Source organism: Euleptes europaea, chromosome 3 (assembly GCF_029931775.1).
Source record: "Euleptes europaea isolate rEulEur1 chromosome 3, rEulEur1.hap1, whole genome shotgun sequence".
In the NCBI taxonomy this organism is placed as follows: Eukaryota; Metazoa; Chordata; class Lepidosauria; order Squamata; family Sphaerodactylidae; genus Euleptes; species Euleptes europaea.
The window spans coordinates 123,006,767-123,023,640 of record NC_079314.1 but is presented as its reverse complement, the minus strand read 5'-3'; the positions used below and the strand labels follow the sequence as shown (position 1 = coordinate 123,023,640).

Sequence of the window (16,874 nt, the reverse complement as noted above, 5' to 3'; positions counted from 1 at the left end):
TTTTGCAGAAGAAACGGCGGACGCTGCAGGGAAGGGAGTGTGCGAATAAGTAATCAAGACCCCGAATGAGAGCGAGAGGCAGCCTTGGCAGGGGGCGGGGGGAAACACTTCCACGCTTCTTGTGTATGTCTATGCAGTCCACAGATGCTTTTCTTCAGAGCCCTTTTCTCTTGAACGTAAGAGCATCAGAAGAGCCCTGCTGGACCAGACCGGTGGTCCACCTAGTCCAGCATCCTGTCTCACAGTGGCTGACCGGTTCCTCTGGAGGTCCAACAGCAGGAGGTCCAACATGGCACTGCCTCCACATGATGCACTGTGACCTGGCCAACATAGATAAACTTGAGAGAAGCGGGTGGATAGTTTTGTCCTGTCTCACGGCTGGGGGGTGGACTAGATGACCTCTGGGTACATCCTGATTCTATGAAATCCACTCATAGTGAGATTTACTGTGCATGGAAGTGCAGCTTTTAGATTCTGCTAGCAAGACAGAGGGGCCGGCAGGGATACTTTCCTTGCCCATGCTGTCCCCTTACTTTCGGACTCTTGTGTTTAGATCAGTAGTTACTGGAGCATGTTAAGGTATTGTTTTTTATACCCACAGTGTACCAAGCCCCCTCTAAGGAGGGGGCGGGAAAATGCATCTGCGACTGTGTGCATTTACTTTGTTAAGGACAACCTCTGCACTTCTCCCAGGCAGTGTTCCAGAACGATGCAGGACCTGGTGGCTGCCTTGACCATGAGGGAAGGCAAGACGGGGGCCACAGGAAGCAGACTTTGGGTGCCATTGAGGGTGGCTGAGTGGATTTGTTTCCCCGCTCCTGCACACGAAGCCAGCTGGGTGACCTTGGGCTAGTCACACTCTCTCAACCCCACCTACCTCACAGGGTGTCTGTTGTGGGGAAGGGAAGGCGATTGCAAGCCGGTTTGATTCTTCCTTAAGAGAGCCAGTGTGGTGTAGTGGTTAAGAGTGGTGGTTTGGAATGGCAGACTCTGAACTGGAGAACCGGGTTTGATTCCCCACTCCTCCACATGAGCAGCGGAGGCTAATCTGGTGAACTGGATTTGTTTCCCCAGTCCTGCACATGAAGGCAGCTGGGTGACGTTGGGCTAGTCACAGTTCTCTCAGAGCTCTCTCAGCCCCACCTACCTCACAGGGTGTCTCTTGAGGGGAGGGGAAGGGAAGGCGATTGTAAGTCAGTTTGATTCTTCCTTAAGTGGGAGAGAAAGTCGGCATATAAAAACCAGCTCTTTTTCTCCTTCTCCTCCTCCTCCTCAGACCCAGGGTGGAATTGCTCTTTCTCACAGTACCCCTATCAGAAAGCAGTTCAGTTGGAGACTGGAAGTGCCAAGAAGGGTCACCTTGGGGCTGGGCCCCTTTGGCCTCCACCTCCCCAGAGCATGCTCTCTCTTGCCCCAAAGACAACCATGTCCTCTGCTGATGCCAGCCAGAGCCAGCCGTCAACAGGGTCTTGTTCTTCCCCTTACCTTACATTACATCATTAATGGGCAAAGTCTTGCCACAGACTGGACATGTGCATTAGTGGGATGGAGTTTTCACACACCTGGCACGTCCCAAGAGCAGCGGATTGGGGCTGCGTCCAGTTGTGACACGCAAACAGCAGCCGCTCGAGGGTGTGTTGCTCTTGCAGGGCCAGTCTGGCTTCCTCCCTTCTGCTTTGCAGGATAGATCTACAGGCCACTGGTCCCAGGGTCAATTCTGACCTCAGTCTTCTTGTCCCTTTCTCCAAACTTCACTCCTTCTGTTAAATTTCTTTTCCAAAGCATCGCTTGTATTTAAACGTTCATTTCTTGCCTTTTTTAATAAAAAAAAAAGTAAAATCCATTTTAGAAGTCTTGCAATGTTGCTGTAAGGATTGGAGGGGGGGTACGTTCATGACTACACCAGCGCTAGCCAATGTGGTGTGGCGGTCAGAGTGTCAGACAAGGACCCCGGGAGGCCCAGGATCATGAAGCTCGCTGAATGACTTCAGGTCAGTCTCAGCTGAACCTACCTCGCTGGGTCGTACAGAGGAGAGGAGGGGCATGGGAGCCACCTTGAGCTAAGTGGAGAAACGGCAAGATAGGGTCAGACTAGAAGGCCGGACCAGAACCAACAGGTTGAAATTAAATCCAAAGAGTTGCCAGCTAAACATTAGGAAGAACGTTCTGATAGAGCGGTTCCTCAGTGGAACAGGCTTCCTCAGGAGGTGGTGAGCTCTCCTTCCCTGGAGGTTTTGAAGCAGAGGCTAGATGGCCATCTGTCAGCAATGCTGATTCTATGACCTTAGGCAGATCATGAGAAGGAGGACAGGGAGGGTTGTGTCAGTGTTTGGATCGCATGGCCCTTTCTTACATGCCTAGGGTAATACCGATCACCACTTTAGGGTCAGGAAGCAATTTTCTTTCAGGCCAGATTGGCCAGGGATCCTGGAGGGTTTTTGTTGCCATCTTCTGAGCATGGAGTAGGGGTCACTGATGGTGTGTGGGGGAGGTAGTTGTTAAATTCCTGCATAGTGCAGGTGGTTGGACTAGACGACCCTGGTGTCCCCTTCCAACTCTAGGATTCCATGATAAGAATCAAAGGAATAACCAGCCACTCAGCCCTCTGTGGCTGCAGATGCCCAGATCCAGTTTTCATGGACCTTGATCCTGAAGAGAAACTGGTGTCTTCGGCATGCGGGATCATTGTGGCCCCTGCTGCCAAAGCCAGTGTAGATGGCAGGCAGACTGGGAAAGGGGTGCGTGGTGGGCTGGCATTGTGGTCAAGGGGGGGAATAGGCGATACTTGCATGCACACACACTCACACATCCCAGTTGTCAAGGGCTGCCAGGGCAGGCAGTGGTGTGCTATCATTTATGGGGAAAGTGCCTTATATAGAAAAGACTTTTAGAGGGTAGCCATGTTGGTCACTGAGAGCCAATGTGGTGTGGTGGTTAAGAGCATTGGTTTGGAGCAGTGGTCTCTAATCTGGAGAACCAGGTTTGATTCCCCCACTCCTCCACATGAGTGGCAGACACTAATCTGGTGAATCGGATTGGTTTCTCCACTCCTCCACACGAAGCCAGCTGGGTGACCTTGGGCTAGTCACAGCTCTCTCAGCTCCACCTACCTCACAGGGTGTCTGTTGTGGGGAGGGGGAGGGGATTGTAAACCAGTTTGAATCTTCCTTAAATGGAAGAGATAGTTGGCATATAAAACCAACTCTTCTTCTTCTTCATTGGTCATTTATGCACGGGTATTTTCACTCACATTCGCTACCCCTCCCCCAGTCTGTCTCGGTTGTTCCTTGGAGTTCTGCATGAGTTTTCCATCCATTAGTTCTGCATGAGTTTTCCGTCCATTAGAGATGACCTCGCTGCCAACCCTCACAAATCCCAACATTTCCTGTTACTCTATTAACCCGATTCTTCCATTTCCCATGAGCTCAGCCTGGGTGAAATCCCCGTGCATAAGGCAAAGCGCGGGATACGGAAGCTTGAGGGAAGGACGTTTCTCTCACCGAAAGCACCACAGCCAATTACAAAGCAGTGTGTCAAAGGGCAGGCATTAAAATGCTTCCTGCTTCCTTGGAGTTCTTTCTGAGCAGAAGAAAGGATTTTATAAACAAGGCTTGGGTTCTCCTCCCCCACCCCATTCCTTATATAGAGCTCCATTTTTTTAAATGCGGCAATTAGGTTTCGGGGACGACGACGACACTTTTCTCTCACAGTAGGCACTCCAGCCATTTACAAAGCAGCATGTCAAGGGGTAGGGACTCAAATGCTTCCTGATCTAAGCTTGGAGTCTGCTGTTGCATAGATTCCCAACAGGAAAGTGTGGGTCCAGCGAGCAATGAACCTCAGGTCAAACTCCCATTCATAAATGACCTAGTAGAACCGCTGGATTCAAGTCCAGGAGGGAGCTTTGACTCTCCGAGACTGATACCCTGAAAACTTTGTTGGTCTCTGAGGTGCTACTGGACTCGCGTCTAGTTGTTTTACATAGAAAAGATACCCCTTTCCCAAGGAGTTTACTGTTCAAATCTGGGGGAGGGGGAGGAAAAGGGAGGCTTCACCCACGGCCAAGTTGGACGAAACAGTGACCTGCATTGTGTGCCTGGAGCATCCAGCATTTTAAAAACAGTCCGGTTCATGGGCTGGCATGCAGGACAAAACTCATGTCCTGATCCTGGCCGGCGCTGAACGTCCTCCCCTTTCTCTGAGCGTCACACCGAAACATATGGCATCAGGTCGGTGGGTTTCGTGCCAAATGGAAGGAGGAGGCGACTCCGATGCTCAAGATGCTTCTGCATGCACGGGGAGGGAAGGGGAGCGGAAGACAGTAAAACAGGACCAAGCCAACCTCAGCAGAGAACACCTTGCTCTTTAGGGCAGGAGGTCATCCGTGGAGAAGGGCTGGATTGTGGAATCCCTGAACACACCAAAGAAGGGGGGAGAGATTGAACTGCAAAGAGAGAAAAGTGAACGGGGTCCACAGTCCCTCCCCCTTTGAGGTCTCTGCCTCTGGGCCCAGAGAAGGCGAAATAAAGCCAGAGTGCAGCGGGAACAGCGGCACTTTAAAGATTAACAAAACGTCTTCCAGCAGACGTTTCCATGAGTCAGAGCTCACGGCCTGAGATGCGTGAAGCGAACTTCCTTTAGGCAGATGCTGCAGACAACAACAACTCCCACAAAAAGTGAAGCCGCATTATATTAAATCAGACCCTCGGGCCATCAAAGTCAGTCTTGTCTACTCGGACTGGCAGCTGCTCTCCGGGGTCTCAGGTGGAGAAAGTTCTTTTGCATCACCGACTACCTGGCCTTGGTCGTTTATGCATGGGAGTTTTATCTGGGGTTTGACGCTCGCTCATCCCACACTTTCTGTAAAAAAGCTATGCACCAGCACAATCACCATGCTCAAGTCAGGAAGCGTGAGTCCCCGCCCCTTGAAAACGCTGCTTCGTAACTAGCTGTAGTGCTTGCTGTGAGAAAAACATCCAGTTCCCCTCTTCCCCCCTCCTGCAGAAACCCAAGTGCCATGTTAAAAAGCATTTCACGAAGGAGGTCTTTTAAAGGAACAGACTGGGGGGGGGGAACTCAAGTGTCATTTTAAAACCTATTTTATTGTGACAAATCTACTCAGAAAGAACTCCAGGTGGGAGACAAAAATCAGGAAGCATTTGAGTCCCCGCTCCTTGAAACACTGCTTTGTAATTGGCTGTAGTGCTTACTTTAAGAAAAACGTCCGTCCCCCCCACCCCACACAGCATCCCTGTCCCACACTTTGGCTTATGCATGGAGAGGAGGATGATTTGACCCGGGAGAGATTGACGAATCAGGTTTTAACAGAAACGGGAAGACCTGGGATTTGCAAGGGCTGGGCGCAAGGTCATCTCCGAGAGACAGAAAACTCATGCATAACTCCAAGGAACAACCGAGTCAGTACGGGGGTGAACATGAGTCCAAGTACCCATGAATAAAGGACCCTTTTAACTGGAGATGCTGGAGAATGAACTGGGGACCTTCTGCATGCCAAGCAGATGCTCTGCCACTGAGCCACGGCCCTTCCCCAATCATCCATCTCTGTTGTGGGCTTCAGAGAAAGAAACAGGGCTGTGTGACTCACCCAGAAGGAGACCACCCTCCCCCCGGGTCAGCAGAAAGGTAGGGAGGGAGAAACGGCATGAAAAGAGGCCAGAATGCCAACTGCTCTCCAGACTACAGAGATCAGTTCCCCAGGTGGAAATGTAGGGTTACCGGGTCCCTCTTCACCTCTGCCCCATACTAGCTGCCCGTTTGCCCTGACACACACCACCGCCCTTCGGCACATCATGGTCTCCAAGGCAGCTGACCGAGCAGCATCCACCTCTGTCCTCATCAGGAGACAAGAGGAACTTGTTTGTGCAGAAAAGTGAGAGGGGCAAAATGTTTCCCTGAAGATGCAGGAGTTTCCTCTTCCTTGCGAGAGCCTCCAAGCCCCAAACATTAATGGTTTGCTTAGATGCCCGGTGGAAACAGGAGTTTGGCCCCTGGTAGGTTAACCAGTGACTTCTGGCCCCCGCTTCTGGAGCAGCTTAGCTGAGGCTTGCATAAGATCCAGAGCTATAAATGCCCGGGGAAGGGGCTTCCTCAGAGGCATTTGCTCTCGGTCCCCGGCCTTCCCACAGCTGCAAGGATGAAGGTCGTGAACATGGTGAGTGACTAGCAAGCGAAACCCCTCCAGCGAGGCGAAACCCTCGGCCCAGAACATCAATGGAAGAAATGGACTGGGGTCCAAGGTTGCCAGCTCCGGGTTGGGAAATACCTGGAGATTTTGGGGGTGGAGCCTGAGGAGGGCAGATTTTGGATGGGGGAGGGGCTTCAATGCCATAGAGTCCAATTGCCGAAGCGGCCATTTTCTCCAGGTTAACTAATATCTGTTGCCTGGAGATCAGTAGGGTTGCCAGGTCCCTCTTTGGGCAAAAATGCATGGTCGCTTTAGCCTCCCTTATTCCCTGTTTCAGCCAGGATTCAGCCAGGATTGAACGCTCGGTTGGCAAAACGCATGCATTCGATCCTGGCTGAATCCTGGCTGAAACAGGGAATAAAGGAGGCTAAAGCGACCATGCATTTTCGCCCTTTGCCACTGGTGGGAGGTTTTTGGGGCAAAGCCTGAGGAGGGTGGGAGAGGGGAGGGACTTCAATGCCATAGAGTCCAATGGCCAAAGTAGCCATTTGCTCCAGGGGAACTGTAATAGCAGGAGATCTCCAGCCACCACCTGGAGGTTGGCAACCCTGGGCCCACAGTCGCCAGAAAGACCTAGTGTTGCCAGCCTCCCAGGGGGAGATCTCCTGGAATTACAACTGGTCTCCAAGCTACAGAGGTCAATTTCCCGGGAGGAAATGTCTGCTTTGGAGGATAGATCCTCATCCGTCCCTCTTTCCATCCAGGGGGGCACCCCTTGCTCCGCTATGCCTCCCCCCCCCCAGTCACAGCTCCTCTCTTCTCAGGGATGTGACCCCTCTGAGATCTACCGGCCAGATATCAATTTGCAGAACGGGAAGCTGAAGGTGGAGTTCCGCAATTTCAAGGTGAGAGCCGACAGCACCAGGGCTGCCCTGGCCATGGAGAGGCTTCCGGGGTTTTTTCTCTGGCCTCTGTCGAATGTATACATTGCCTTGGATTCCTCATCGCGGGTGCTGGAAAACGGCGCCCGTGTCCTGCGGAGATGCCGTTCCCCACCCAGGCCTGTATGAGCTTATGAGAGAAGAACAGGTAGGGCCATTTATGCAGGGTCGATCTTGATGCTCACTCAAAGCTCCTTTTTTAAATCCGACCTTTAAAATGCCTATTCAGGGTCCCGATGCAAGAGGAGAAAGTCAAACAAATTCAACCCCCCTGCTCACCTGCTCCTTTGTTCCTTCGTTTGCATAGCCATTACTAATGGTCGTTTGCATAGCTAACCTGCGGCTGTGATTCATCATGCTTCCTTGAGCGGATGCTTCGAGGTGGGGACAGAGCAAATAAAAAAGGTGGCCTTAAAGGGGCTCTTAAGAAATGCGAAGCAGGTATGCACCGGCTTCACAGTGATTTCTGCAATGACAGTTCAGCATGAAGAACAAATATATATATATGCGGAGCGCTTCAGCCTGGAAGACGCTGCTAATTACCAAGCATAAACGGTGTCACGGTTTTTACTTACGATGTAAAACATGTCTCTAGACCTCATGAAGATAGTTTCAGAGGGTAGCCGTGTTGGTCTGCAGTAGAAGAGCTAGGTTCGAGTGCAGTCGCTCCTGAGGGACCAGCAAGATTTTTGGGATATCTGTGCTCCAGCTCCCACCACTCCTTGCAGCTAGGAGAGGGGTCAGCTTGGATTCGGGGTCCTCTGCAGTCAGGACACGTGGAACCCGAAAGCGGGGCAAGCAACCCCCCACACATACACAGCCGTTTCAGCTTGGGAAATTGTGCTGTGGTCCCAAACAGAATTAAGCCCCACAGCGCTTGGGAACGTTAGCTCCCTGAGCACGTATGAGGGGTGTAGATTGCACTGTCTAGTTTGGTCCTAAGCTGCTAGAAAGGTCAAGGATGGCACGTGGCCAGCAAAGGATCTGGCCCACAACACCTGTTTACGTACACAGCAGAGTCCAAGGAAAATCCCTCTGAGGGGGGTGTTCTCTCTTTTCAGGAGGGGCCGCTGATGGAGCGGGTGTTCAACACCTATCTGCTTATGCACACGAACCAGACGGTGGAATTTGTGAAGAAGAAGGTAGGTTAATTGAAAATGAGCTGTCTTTCCCCTACCGAGGGGGTCTTCAGCACCGGGAATAGCCCATCTCATCCTCTCTGGCTTTTTATGCATGGCCGTTTCCCTCGCCGTCACCCCTCCAACTACTACTTCGGGTCTTTGTTGTGATTATGCCTGCCATTTCCAGCCATCAGAGGTCCCCTTGCTGTCCCCCTGCGTTTTGCCGATGTTTTCAGAGACCTGTTTTATCTTGAAGTTGAAAACGCAGGCAAAACGCGGGGGGAAATGCAGGTGGAGAGCGAGGCGGCCGTTGATGGTTGGAAAACGGCAGGCATAATCCAAACAAAGACCCGAAGTAGTTGGAGGGGTGACGGCAGTCAGAAAAATAAATGATCTGATGCAATTGCTAACCACTGGACCTTTGCAATTCTCAGTGTGGTGTAGTGGTCAAAGTGTTGGGACTAGGTCCTGGGAGACTCGGGTTCGAATCCCCACTCTGCCATGGAAGCTTGCAGGGTGACCTTGGGCCAGTCACTCTCTCTCAGCCTGACCTACCTCACAAGGTTGCGGGGAGGACGACATGGAGGACAGGAGAACAATGTAAACTGCTTTTGGTCACCATTTGGGAGAAAGAAGAAGAAGAATTGGTTTTTATAGGCCGACTTTCTCTACCATTTAAGGGAGTCTCAAACTGGCTTATAATCACCTTCCCTTTCTCTCCACACAACAGACACCTTGTGGGGTAGGTAGGGCTGAGAGAGTTCTGAGAGAACTGTGATTAGCCCAAGGTAATCCAGTAGGCAGCATGTGGAGGAGTGGGAAATTAAACTTAGTGCTCCAGACTGGAGTCCACCGCTTATGTGGAGGAGTGGGGAATTGAACCTGGTTCTCCAGATTAGAGTCTGCCACTCTTAACCACTACACCATGCTGAATCCAAAGGCAGGGCATAAATGAAATAAATAAATAATACATTCAGCCCCCTCCCGTTTATACCTGGAAGGATTGCCCCTTAGCTCATTTGCACTTTGACACATCGGGGGCCCTTTCTCTTTGGGTACCCGGCCCAGCCCTAGGGCTGTATTTCGGAACGAGTGACGTCCAGCAGAGTGGAGTTTTGATGCCTCCTGCTCATTCCCAGTGTCCTCACAGTCCCCTCTTTCTAGAATGAGGAGTATGGAGATTGTAGCCTCCGTCAGATGACCATCATGGAGACCCTGGATCTTCTGGACACAGTGGTGGATGAGTCAGACCCAGACGTTGACTTCCCCAACTCCTACCACGCCTACCAGACGGCTGAGGGCATCCGGAAGGCCCACCCGGACAAAGGTGGGGCTGGGGGGGTGATACCCCCTTTCCCCAAAGTGTGAAAGCAGGAAGCCCCTTTGGGATATGGATGCAGGAGGTTACCTCTGAGGAACTGCTCTTAGAGAAGCAAGACGAACGGAACCTGTTCTCCTGCCATCATCACAGGCAATTTCTGAAAGGCAGGAGGTGCAGATGTAGAAGGAGACGCTTGCTACGGAGTCAGACCATTGACCTACAGAGTCGGGCCATAAGGCAAGGGCTGTGGCTCAGTAGCAGAGCATCTGCTTGGCATGCAGAAGGTCCCAGGCTCAATCCCCGGCATCTCCAGTTAAAAGGATCAGGCAGCAGGTGATGGGAAAGACCTCTACATAAAACCCTGGAGAACTGCTGCCCATCTGAGATGAGAATACTGACCTTGATGGACCAAGGTTCTGATTGAGTGTGAGGCAGCTTCATGTGTCCAAGTGTTCATCTGCCTACACCTGCCTTGTTAGTTCTAATGGCCAGTGACTCTCCAAGGTCACAGGTAGAGAAAATTATTTCCTAGCCTGAGAGCTTTTGAATGGAAGACGCTGGGGATTGAACCAGGGACTTTCTGCGTGCAAAGTTCTGTGTCTCTCCTCCCAGTCAGGTGCCCACCAGACTTGCAGAAATACGTCTGCTGCAGAACTGACACCCAGTCGATGCATTACGCTGGGGTGGGATGCAATTTGCCCCAGAATAATCTCTGAACCTAAGATATGTGCTCTCTCTGTCTCCCTCTCTCTGTCCTTGCTGTAGATTGGTTCCACCTGGTCGGACTTCTTCATGACATGGGGAAGATCTTGGCGCTGCTTGGCGAACCACAAGTGAGGAGCTGGTTGATTTGCCCCATCTTTGCCAAGATGGGCAAAGTCACCCTCTGGGGATCCCATACCTCATGCCCAGGCACTGAACTAAGGTTGCTAGCTCCCTCTTCACCACCGGTGGGAGGTTTTTGGGGCAGAGCCTGAGGAGGGTGGGGTTTTGGGGAGGGGCTTCAATGCCATAGAGTCCAATTGCCAAAGCGGCCATTTTCTCCAGGTGAACTGTCTCCAGCTAGTACCTGGAGGTTGGCAACCCTACACTCAACAGATAATGGCCTACCTATAGAATATCTATAGGGGGACCTCACCCCATAAGGTTTTCTTTGAGACTGTTCAGCCACGGTCCTCAAGTCTTCACCTCTCCTGGAGAATGACCACCTGCTCAGGTGTAGCTCCTTTCTACCTGCTAACAGAAACACATGCAGTTTTAAGTAGTGCATACATCAGCAAACAGAAGGAGTTAGGGTTGCCAGCTTCCTGGTGTGGCATGGAGCTCTCCTGGGATAACAACTGATCTGCAGATGACAGAGGTCAATTGCCCTGGAGGGAATGGCTGCTTTGGCGGGTGGACTCTATGGCATTGTAGCCCACTGAGGTCTCTCTCCTCCCCAAAGCTTGCCCTCCCCAGGCTCCACCCCAAATATCTCCAGGAGTTTCCCAACCCGGAGCTGGCAACCTCAGAAGGAGGGTCCCCTGGTTTCCGTCCAGTCAAGTAACTTCTCTATCCTGCCTTCTTCTCCCCTACAGTGGGCCGTAGTGGGGGATACGTTCCCAGTGGGATGCCAAGTGGAGAGCTCTGTCGTCTTAAGGGACTCCACCTTCCATGACAATCCTGACATGAAGAACCCGAAGTACAAGTAAGCATTTGTTTCGTAGGAAGATGGGGGTGTCACCATTTGTGGGGGGGGGGGTGTTCTGTTTTTACTTAGGGAGCAGAAGCCCCCAGCAGCCTGACCCCTACTCTCTCTGAGTCCCAGACCTTAGCTCTAGCTTTGAAGCCGGAAGGTCAACTTCTGAGCAGATGAGGTCAACCTCATCGCTATTCTTTCCAATGAACCCACCAACCTTTCCTCCAAAAGGGCTACTTATTGATTTATCATTTATTTAAAACATTTATTAGCTGCCTTTCTACCTTTCAGAACTCAAAGCGGCTTACAATATAAATGTTTAAAAATGATTACAAAATGCACAAAATACCACCATTCAAAATGTCTAAAAAAAAAACCTGCTAAAAAGTAAAAACTAAATTTGTCAACTGCAGTCCTGAACAAAACTGTCTTCAGCTGCCTCCTGCAGATCGAAAGTGAGGTTCCTGGGTGTACCTTCCCGGGGAGGTTGTTCCCTAATCACGGGGCTGCCACCGAAAAGGCCCTCTCTCATGTGCCCATGAGACAAGCTGGGGCAGTTAGGAGGGCAGGAACACACATGGGAGAAGACAGTCCTTCAGATGGGTAGCGTCACCAGCCATGAAAGACCTGCATCAAAGTTGCACGTCCCACTTCCAGACACCGTTCCTGCTTCCCATGATAATCCACTCGATCTTATTGCCTTCTCCGGGAGAGCAAAGCAAACCAAGGAGCACAGGGGCTTCTCCTACACCTACAGCTCAAAGACCCCAGACCACATGTGAGAAAAGGAGTTAAGGAAAGAACTAGTACTGTACACGCCCTGAAACGTTCTCTCTCTCTTCCTCTGTCGCCTGCTCAGCTCCAGGTATGGGATTTACCAGCCTAACTGTGGCTTGGAGAACGTCCTTATGTCCTGGGGTCATGATGGTAAGAGCTTCTGGGTTTAGAGCTGCCAACCTCCAGGTGAGGCCTGACCCCATCCCAACCCCCAGTTTGGACAATCAGACCCGTTTATGCAACAAGGGTCCAGAAGAAGAAGAAGAAAAGTTGGTTTTTATACCCCGCTTTTCTCTACCTTTAAGGCGTCTCAAAGCGGCTTCCCTTCCCCACAACAGTCACCTGGGGAGGTAGGTGGGGCTGAGTTTGGAGAGAACGGTGACTAGCCCAAGGTCACCCGGCAGGACTGGAGTCCGCCGCTCATGGGGAGGAGTGGGGAATCAAACTCGGTTCTCCAGATTAGAGTCTACCATTCCTAAACACTACACCACACCGGCTCTTAAATGAGTCTTATCAGGGGAGGGGGGAAGAGGCTTAATATCAATGACTAAGACTTAGGAGCTGACCTGACAGCCAGGACCCTCCAGCTCCAGGCTCTCTGTCTCTCCCTCTCCTTTCCAGAATATATGTACAAAGTTATGAAGCGGAACAACTTTGCTCTGCCACAGGAGGTAAGTGAAGAAGGAAGCTGTGGCTGAGGTGTGTACACCCATGCTCCAGAATTCAGAACAGGGGGATACATGTGAGCGCATGCTAAAACGAATAGGGTTGCCAACCTCCAGGTGGTAGCTGGAGATCTCCTGCTATTACAACTGATCTGTAGGCGACAGAGATCAGTTCCCCTGGAGAAAATGGCCACTTTGGAAGGTGGGCGCCATGGCATTATACCCCATTGGCGTCCCTCCCCTTCCCCAAACTCTGAGCTCCTCAGGTTCCTCCTTAAAATCTCCAGGTATTACCCAACCGAGAGCCAGCAACCCTATAAAATAAAGGCTGTGGTTGGCGTGACATCAAAGACGGTAGTGAGGTAGGGTAACTCAACTGGAAAGAAATGGGGAGGGGCTGTGGCTCAGTGGTAGAGCCTCTCTGTTCGGCATGCAGAAAGTCCCAGGTTCAATCTCCGGCATCTCCAGTTAAAAGGACTAGGCAAGTAGGTGATGTGAGAGACCCATGTCTGAGACTGTGGACAGCCCTGGAGAACTGCTGCTGGTCTGAGTAGACAATAATGACTTTGCTGGATCAAGGGTCTGATTCAGTATATGGCAGCTTCATGTATATTCATGTATAAGAAACTGGATCCAGACAGGAGAGCGCTCAGGCTACCCGCCCAGCTGCAATAGCCCATGGAGCGTGCCATGGCTGGCCGGCTGTCTCACGAACACGCCGATCTGTGCCCTGGCAGGCTTTCTACATGATCCGCTTCCACTCCTTCTACCCCTGGCACACGGGAGGGGACTACATGCACCTGTGCAACGAAGGAGACCTGCGCATGCTGCCCTGGGTGAAAGAGTTCAAGTAAGTGCCCCAAGAGTGGGCATCGTGGAGGAAGCAGGGAGGGGTGCTGGGGGGGGGAAAGCAGGAAAGCCCCCTGGGCCAGAGCTAGAGGAGAGATGCAGCCCCCACACATCTTGGCTACTCTCTGAAGAAGGCATTTGAATACAGGGAGATGGCCCGAAGCTAGGGTTGCCAACCTCCAGGTGGTGGCTGGAGATCTCTCACTATTACAACTGATCTCTAGGTGACAGATCTGTTCACCTGGAGAGAATGGCCACTTTGGCAATTGGACTCTATGGCATTGAAGTCCCTCCCCTCCCAAACCCCACCCTCCTCAGGCTCCCCCCCAAAAACTTCCCGCCGGTGGTGAAGAGGGACCTTGGCAACCCTATGCAGACCATGTCTCCAAATGTGGCTGGAATATCCATTTCAGCACTTGGGCACCATCACAGCTGGAATCAAAACAAGGTTCCAGGGTCCACACGATCATCTCCCCTGTATGGCAACACTTACACCACCATCTTGCAATGCACTTTGCTCAGTGGCAAAGCATCTGCTTGGCATGCAGAAGGTCCCCCGTTTCAATCCCTGGCATCTCCAGATAAAAGTTATAAAAGATCAGGCAGTCGGTGATGTGAAAGACCTCTACCTGAGACTCTGGAGAGCCGCTGCCACTCTGAGTAGTCATGGCTGACCTTGATGGACCAAGGGTTTGATTCATGTGTGTGCACACTTACAAAGTTGCCTTATACAGGGTCTCAGGCTGAGGTCTTTCCCATCACCTACTACCTTATCTTTTTAACTTGAGGTGTTGGGGGCTCTTAAGTCCTGGGACCTTCTGCATACTAAGCAGATCCTCTACCTCTGAGCCTTGGCCACTCCCAAACATTGTGTGGGTGCGTAAAGTGCCGTCAAGTCACAGCCAACCTGTGGGTGGTGGGGAGGGCTGTAGCTCAGTGGTAGATGAGCTCAGTGGCTTGGCATGCAGAAGGTCCCAGGTTCAATCCCCGGCATCTCCAGCTAAAGGGACAAGTAGGTGATGTGAAAGACCCTTTTCTGCCTGAGACCCTGGAGAGCCGTGGCCCTTCTGAGTAGACAAGTCTGACTTTGATGGACCAAGGGAGGTCTGGTTCAGTAGAAGGCAGCTCCGTGTGTTCTGGGTTCAATCCCCGGCATCTCCAGTTACAGGGACTAGGCAAGTGGGTGATGTGAAAGACCTGACAGAAGGGAGCCAAAACTACTGTGAAGCCTGGGGGTAAAATGAGGGGTCGGCCTATTGTCCAACGGGTTGCAGCCTGTGAGGATGTCAGAGAGTTAACCCCACCTCTCTCCGTTCCCTCCTCGCAGCAAGTTTGACCTCTACACCAAGAGCGAAGATCTGCCCGACCCTCAGGAACTGAAGACTTACTACCAAAGCCTTGTAGACAAATATTGCCCAGGAACGCTGCAGTGGTGATGCCAACAGTTTCATCCCAATAGCCGGCCTCTCTGCTGCTCCCTTTGGCTGGAACTTAAGTCATGCCTCTCCCAAAGGACAACTGTTCGGGGCAAGGCTGGGGCCTGTGCTGCCTTCTCCCTCCCAGGACCAATGCACTGCGCTCATGCTAAGAGTTGCACGCCAAATCGATTCCTAGGAATTTAACCCTGCCCCATAGGCCTGGGAGCCTAAAATTAAATAAAATCTTACAACTCAAGCGTTGCAAATGTGAATTATATTCTCCATTGCTATGCTGATCTGCAGGAAGGATCCCCCCAAAACAAAACCTCTTCCCCCCCCACTAGAGCGCACAGCAAGAAGAGTTGGTTTTTATATGCTGATTTTCCCTATCTTTTAAGCCTATCTTTTAAGGAGAATCAAACTGGCTTACAATCACCTTTCCCTCCCCACAACAGAAACCCTGTGAGGTAGGTGGGACTGAGAGTTAGGAGAGAGAGGTGACTAGCCCAAGGTCACCCAGCAAGCTTCATGTGGAGGAGTGGGGGGATCAAACCCGGCTCTCCAGATCAGAGTCCGCCACTCCGAACTACTGCTCTTAACCACCACACCACAGTGGCACCACCACACCCACCACAGTGTGTCCACATTCCAGATACCTGCTGCCTCAATATTGTTCTCAATATTAAGAGTCTGCTGCTCATGTGTAGGAGTGGGGAATTGAACCCAATTCTCCAAATTAGAATCCACGTTTGAAGAAGTCAAAGTTGAGGATAGGTATTTTCTCGTCCCCCACCCCCAGGAAATCCACACGGTAGAAATATTCTTCCAGAGCACCCCACTAGGGCTGGCCAGTGGAAACATTGGGACCTCGGTAGGCGTTGCTCCTGCTGACACCCCCCACCCCACGCCCAACCACAGTTGGCATAGAAAGGGTTCTGCTGTTGGGTTACACAGGATTGCCTGGGTCGGAAAGCTCCTGGAGATTTGGGGGATGGACCCTTAGGACAGTGGGGTTTGGGGAGGGAGCTTAGCAGAGTATACTTGTGTGCACTAGGGTTACCAGGTCCCTCTTCACCACCAGCGGGAGGTTTTTGGGGCAGAACCCGAGGAGGGACTTCAATACCATAGAATCCAATTGGCAAAGTGGCCATTTTTCTCCAGGGGAACTGATCTCTATCGGCTGGAGATCAGTTGTAATAGCAGGAGATTACCAGCCTCATCTTGGAGGTTGGCAACCCTAGTGTACACCCTTCCCCAAGGGAGTCTTGTTACGCACTAGAAGAGTTGTTTTCTATATGCCAACTTTCTCTACCACTTAACAGAGAATCAAACCGGCTTACAATCACCTTCCCTCCCCCTCCCCACAACAAAGGTAGGTGGGGCTGAAAGAGCTGTGACTAGCCCAAGGTCACCCACCTGGCTTCTTGTGGAGGAGTGGGGAAACCAACCCGGTTCTCCAGATTAGCGTCCGCCGCTCATGTGGAGGAGTGGGGAATCAAACTCAGTTCTCCAGATCAGAGTCCACAGCTTCAAACCACTGCTCTTAACCACTACACCACGCTGGCTACGGAGACCAGCGACATAATAGCCAGCCCCAGCTGGGTGGGCTCACTGGCACATATACAGACTGTAACCACGCTTGCCCCCTCCCATAGGGCAGTGGGGGGGGGGCAGAACCTGACCAGGATTTCAGAAGACCTTTGCTAACATCTCCACAACACCCCCTCCTCCACTTTCCCACCAGTCAAAAACACACTTGGGACAACTGGAATGTAAAGGCTTTATTTAGAAAACTATATTTTCTGGTCCTGGGTGCGAGGCGTGCAGCTCTGTGAGGCAAATTGGCCCACAAAAGTCAGTGCCTGCCCCCCACCCCATCACTTGCAGCTCAATATGGCAATACCCCCCCCTTTTGCCCAGGCACAAAGATCAGGGAGGGGGGAGGAGGACATTGGTAGC

General features: G+C 51.7%; 1 protein-coding gene across 1 annotated transcript; it reads left to right on the top strand.

Annotated features, from left to right (window-relative positions):
* Positions 1-6,126: 6,126 nt before the first annotated feature.
* MIOX (myo-inositol oxygenase) lies at positions 6,127-14,933 on the top strand. The gene is made up of 10 exons (XM_056845851.1): positions 6,127-6,172; positions 6,970-7,050; positions 8,148-8,228; positions 9,372-9,534; positions 10,294-10,361; positions 11,106-11,215; positions 12,066-12,133; positions 12,605-12,654; positions 13,386-13,498; positions 14,825-14,933. Exons 1-10 carry the CDS (start codon positions 6,155-6,157, stop codon positions 14,931-14,933), a joined length of 861 nt encoding a protein of 286 aa, XP_056701829.1. The 5' UTR covers positions 6,127-6,154.
* The last annotated feature ends 1,941 nt before the right edge of the window (positions 14,934-16,874 follow it).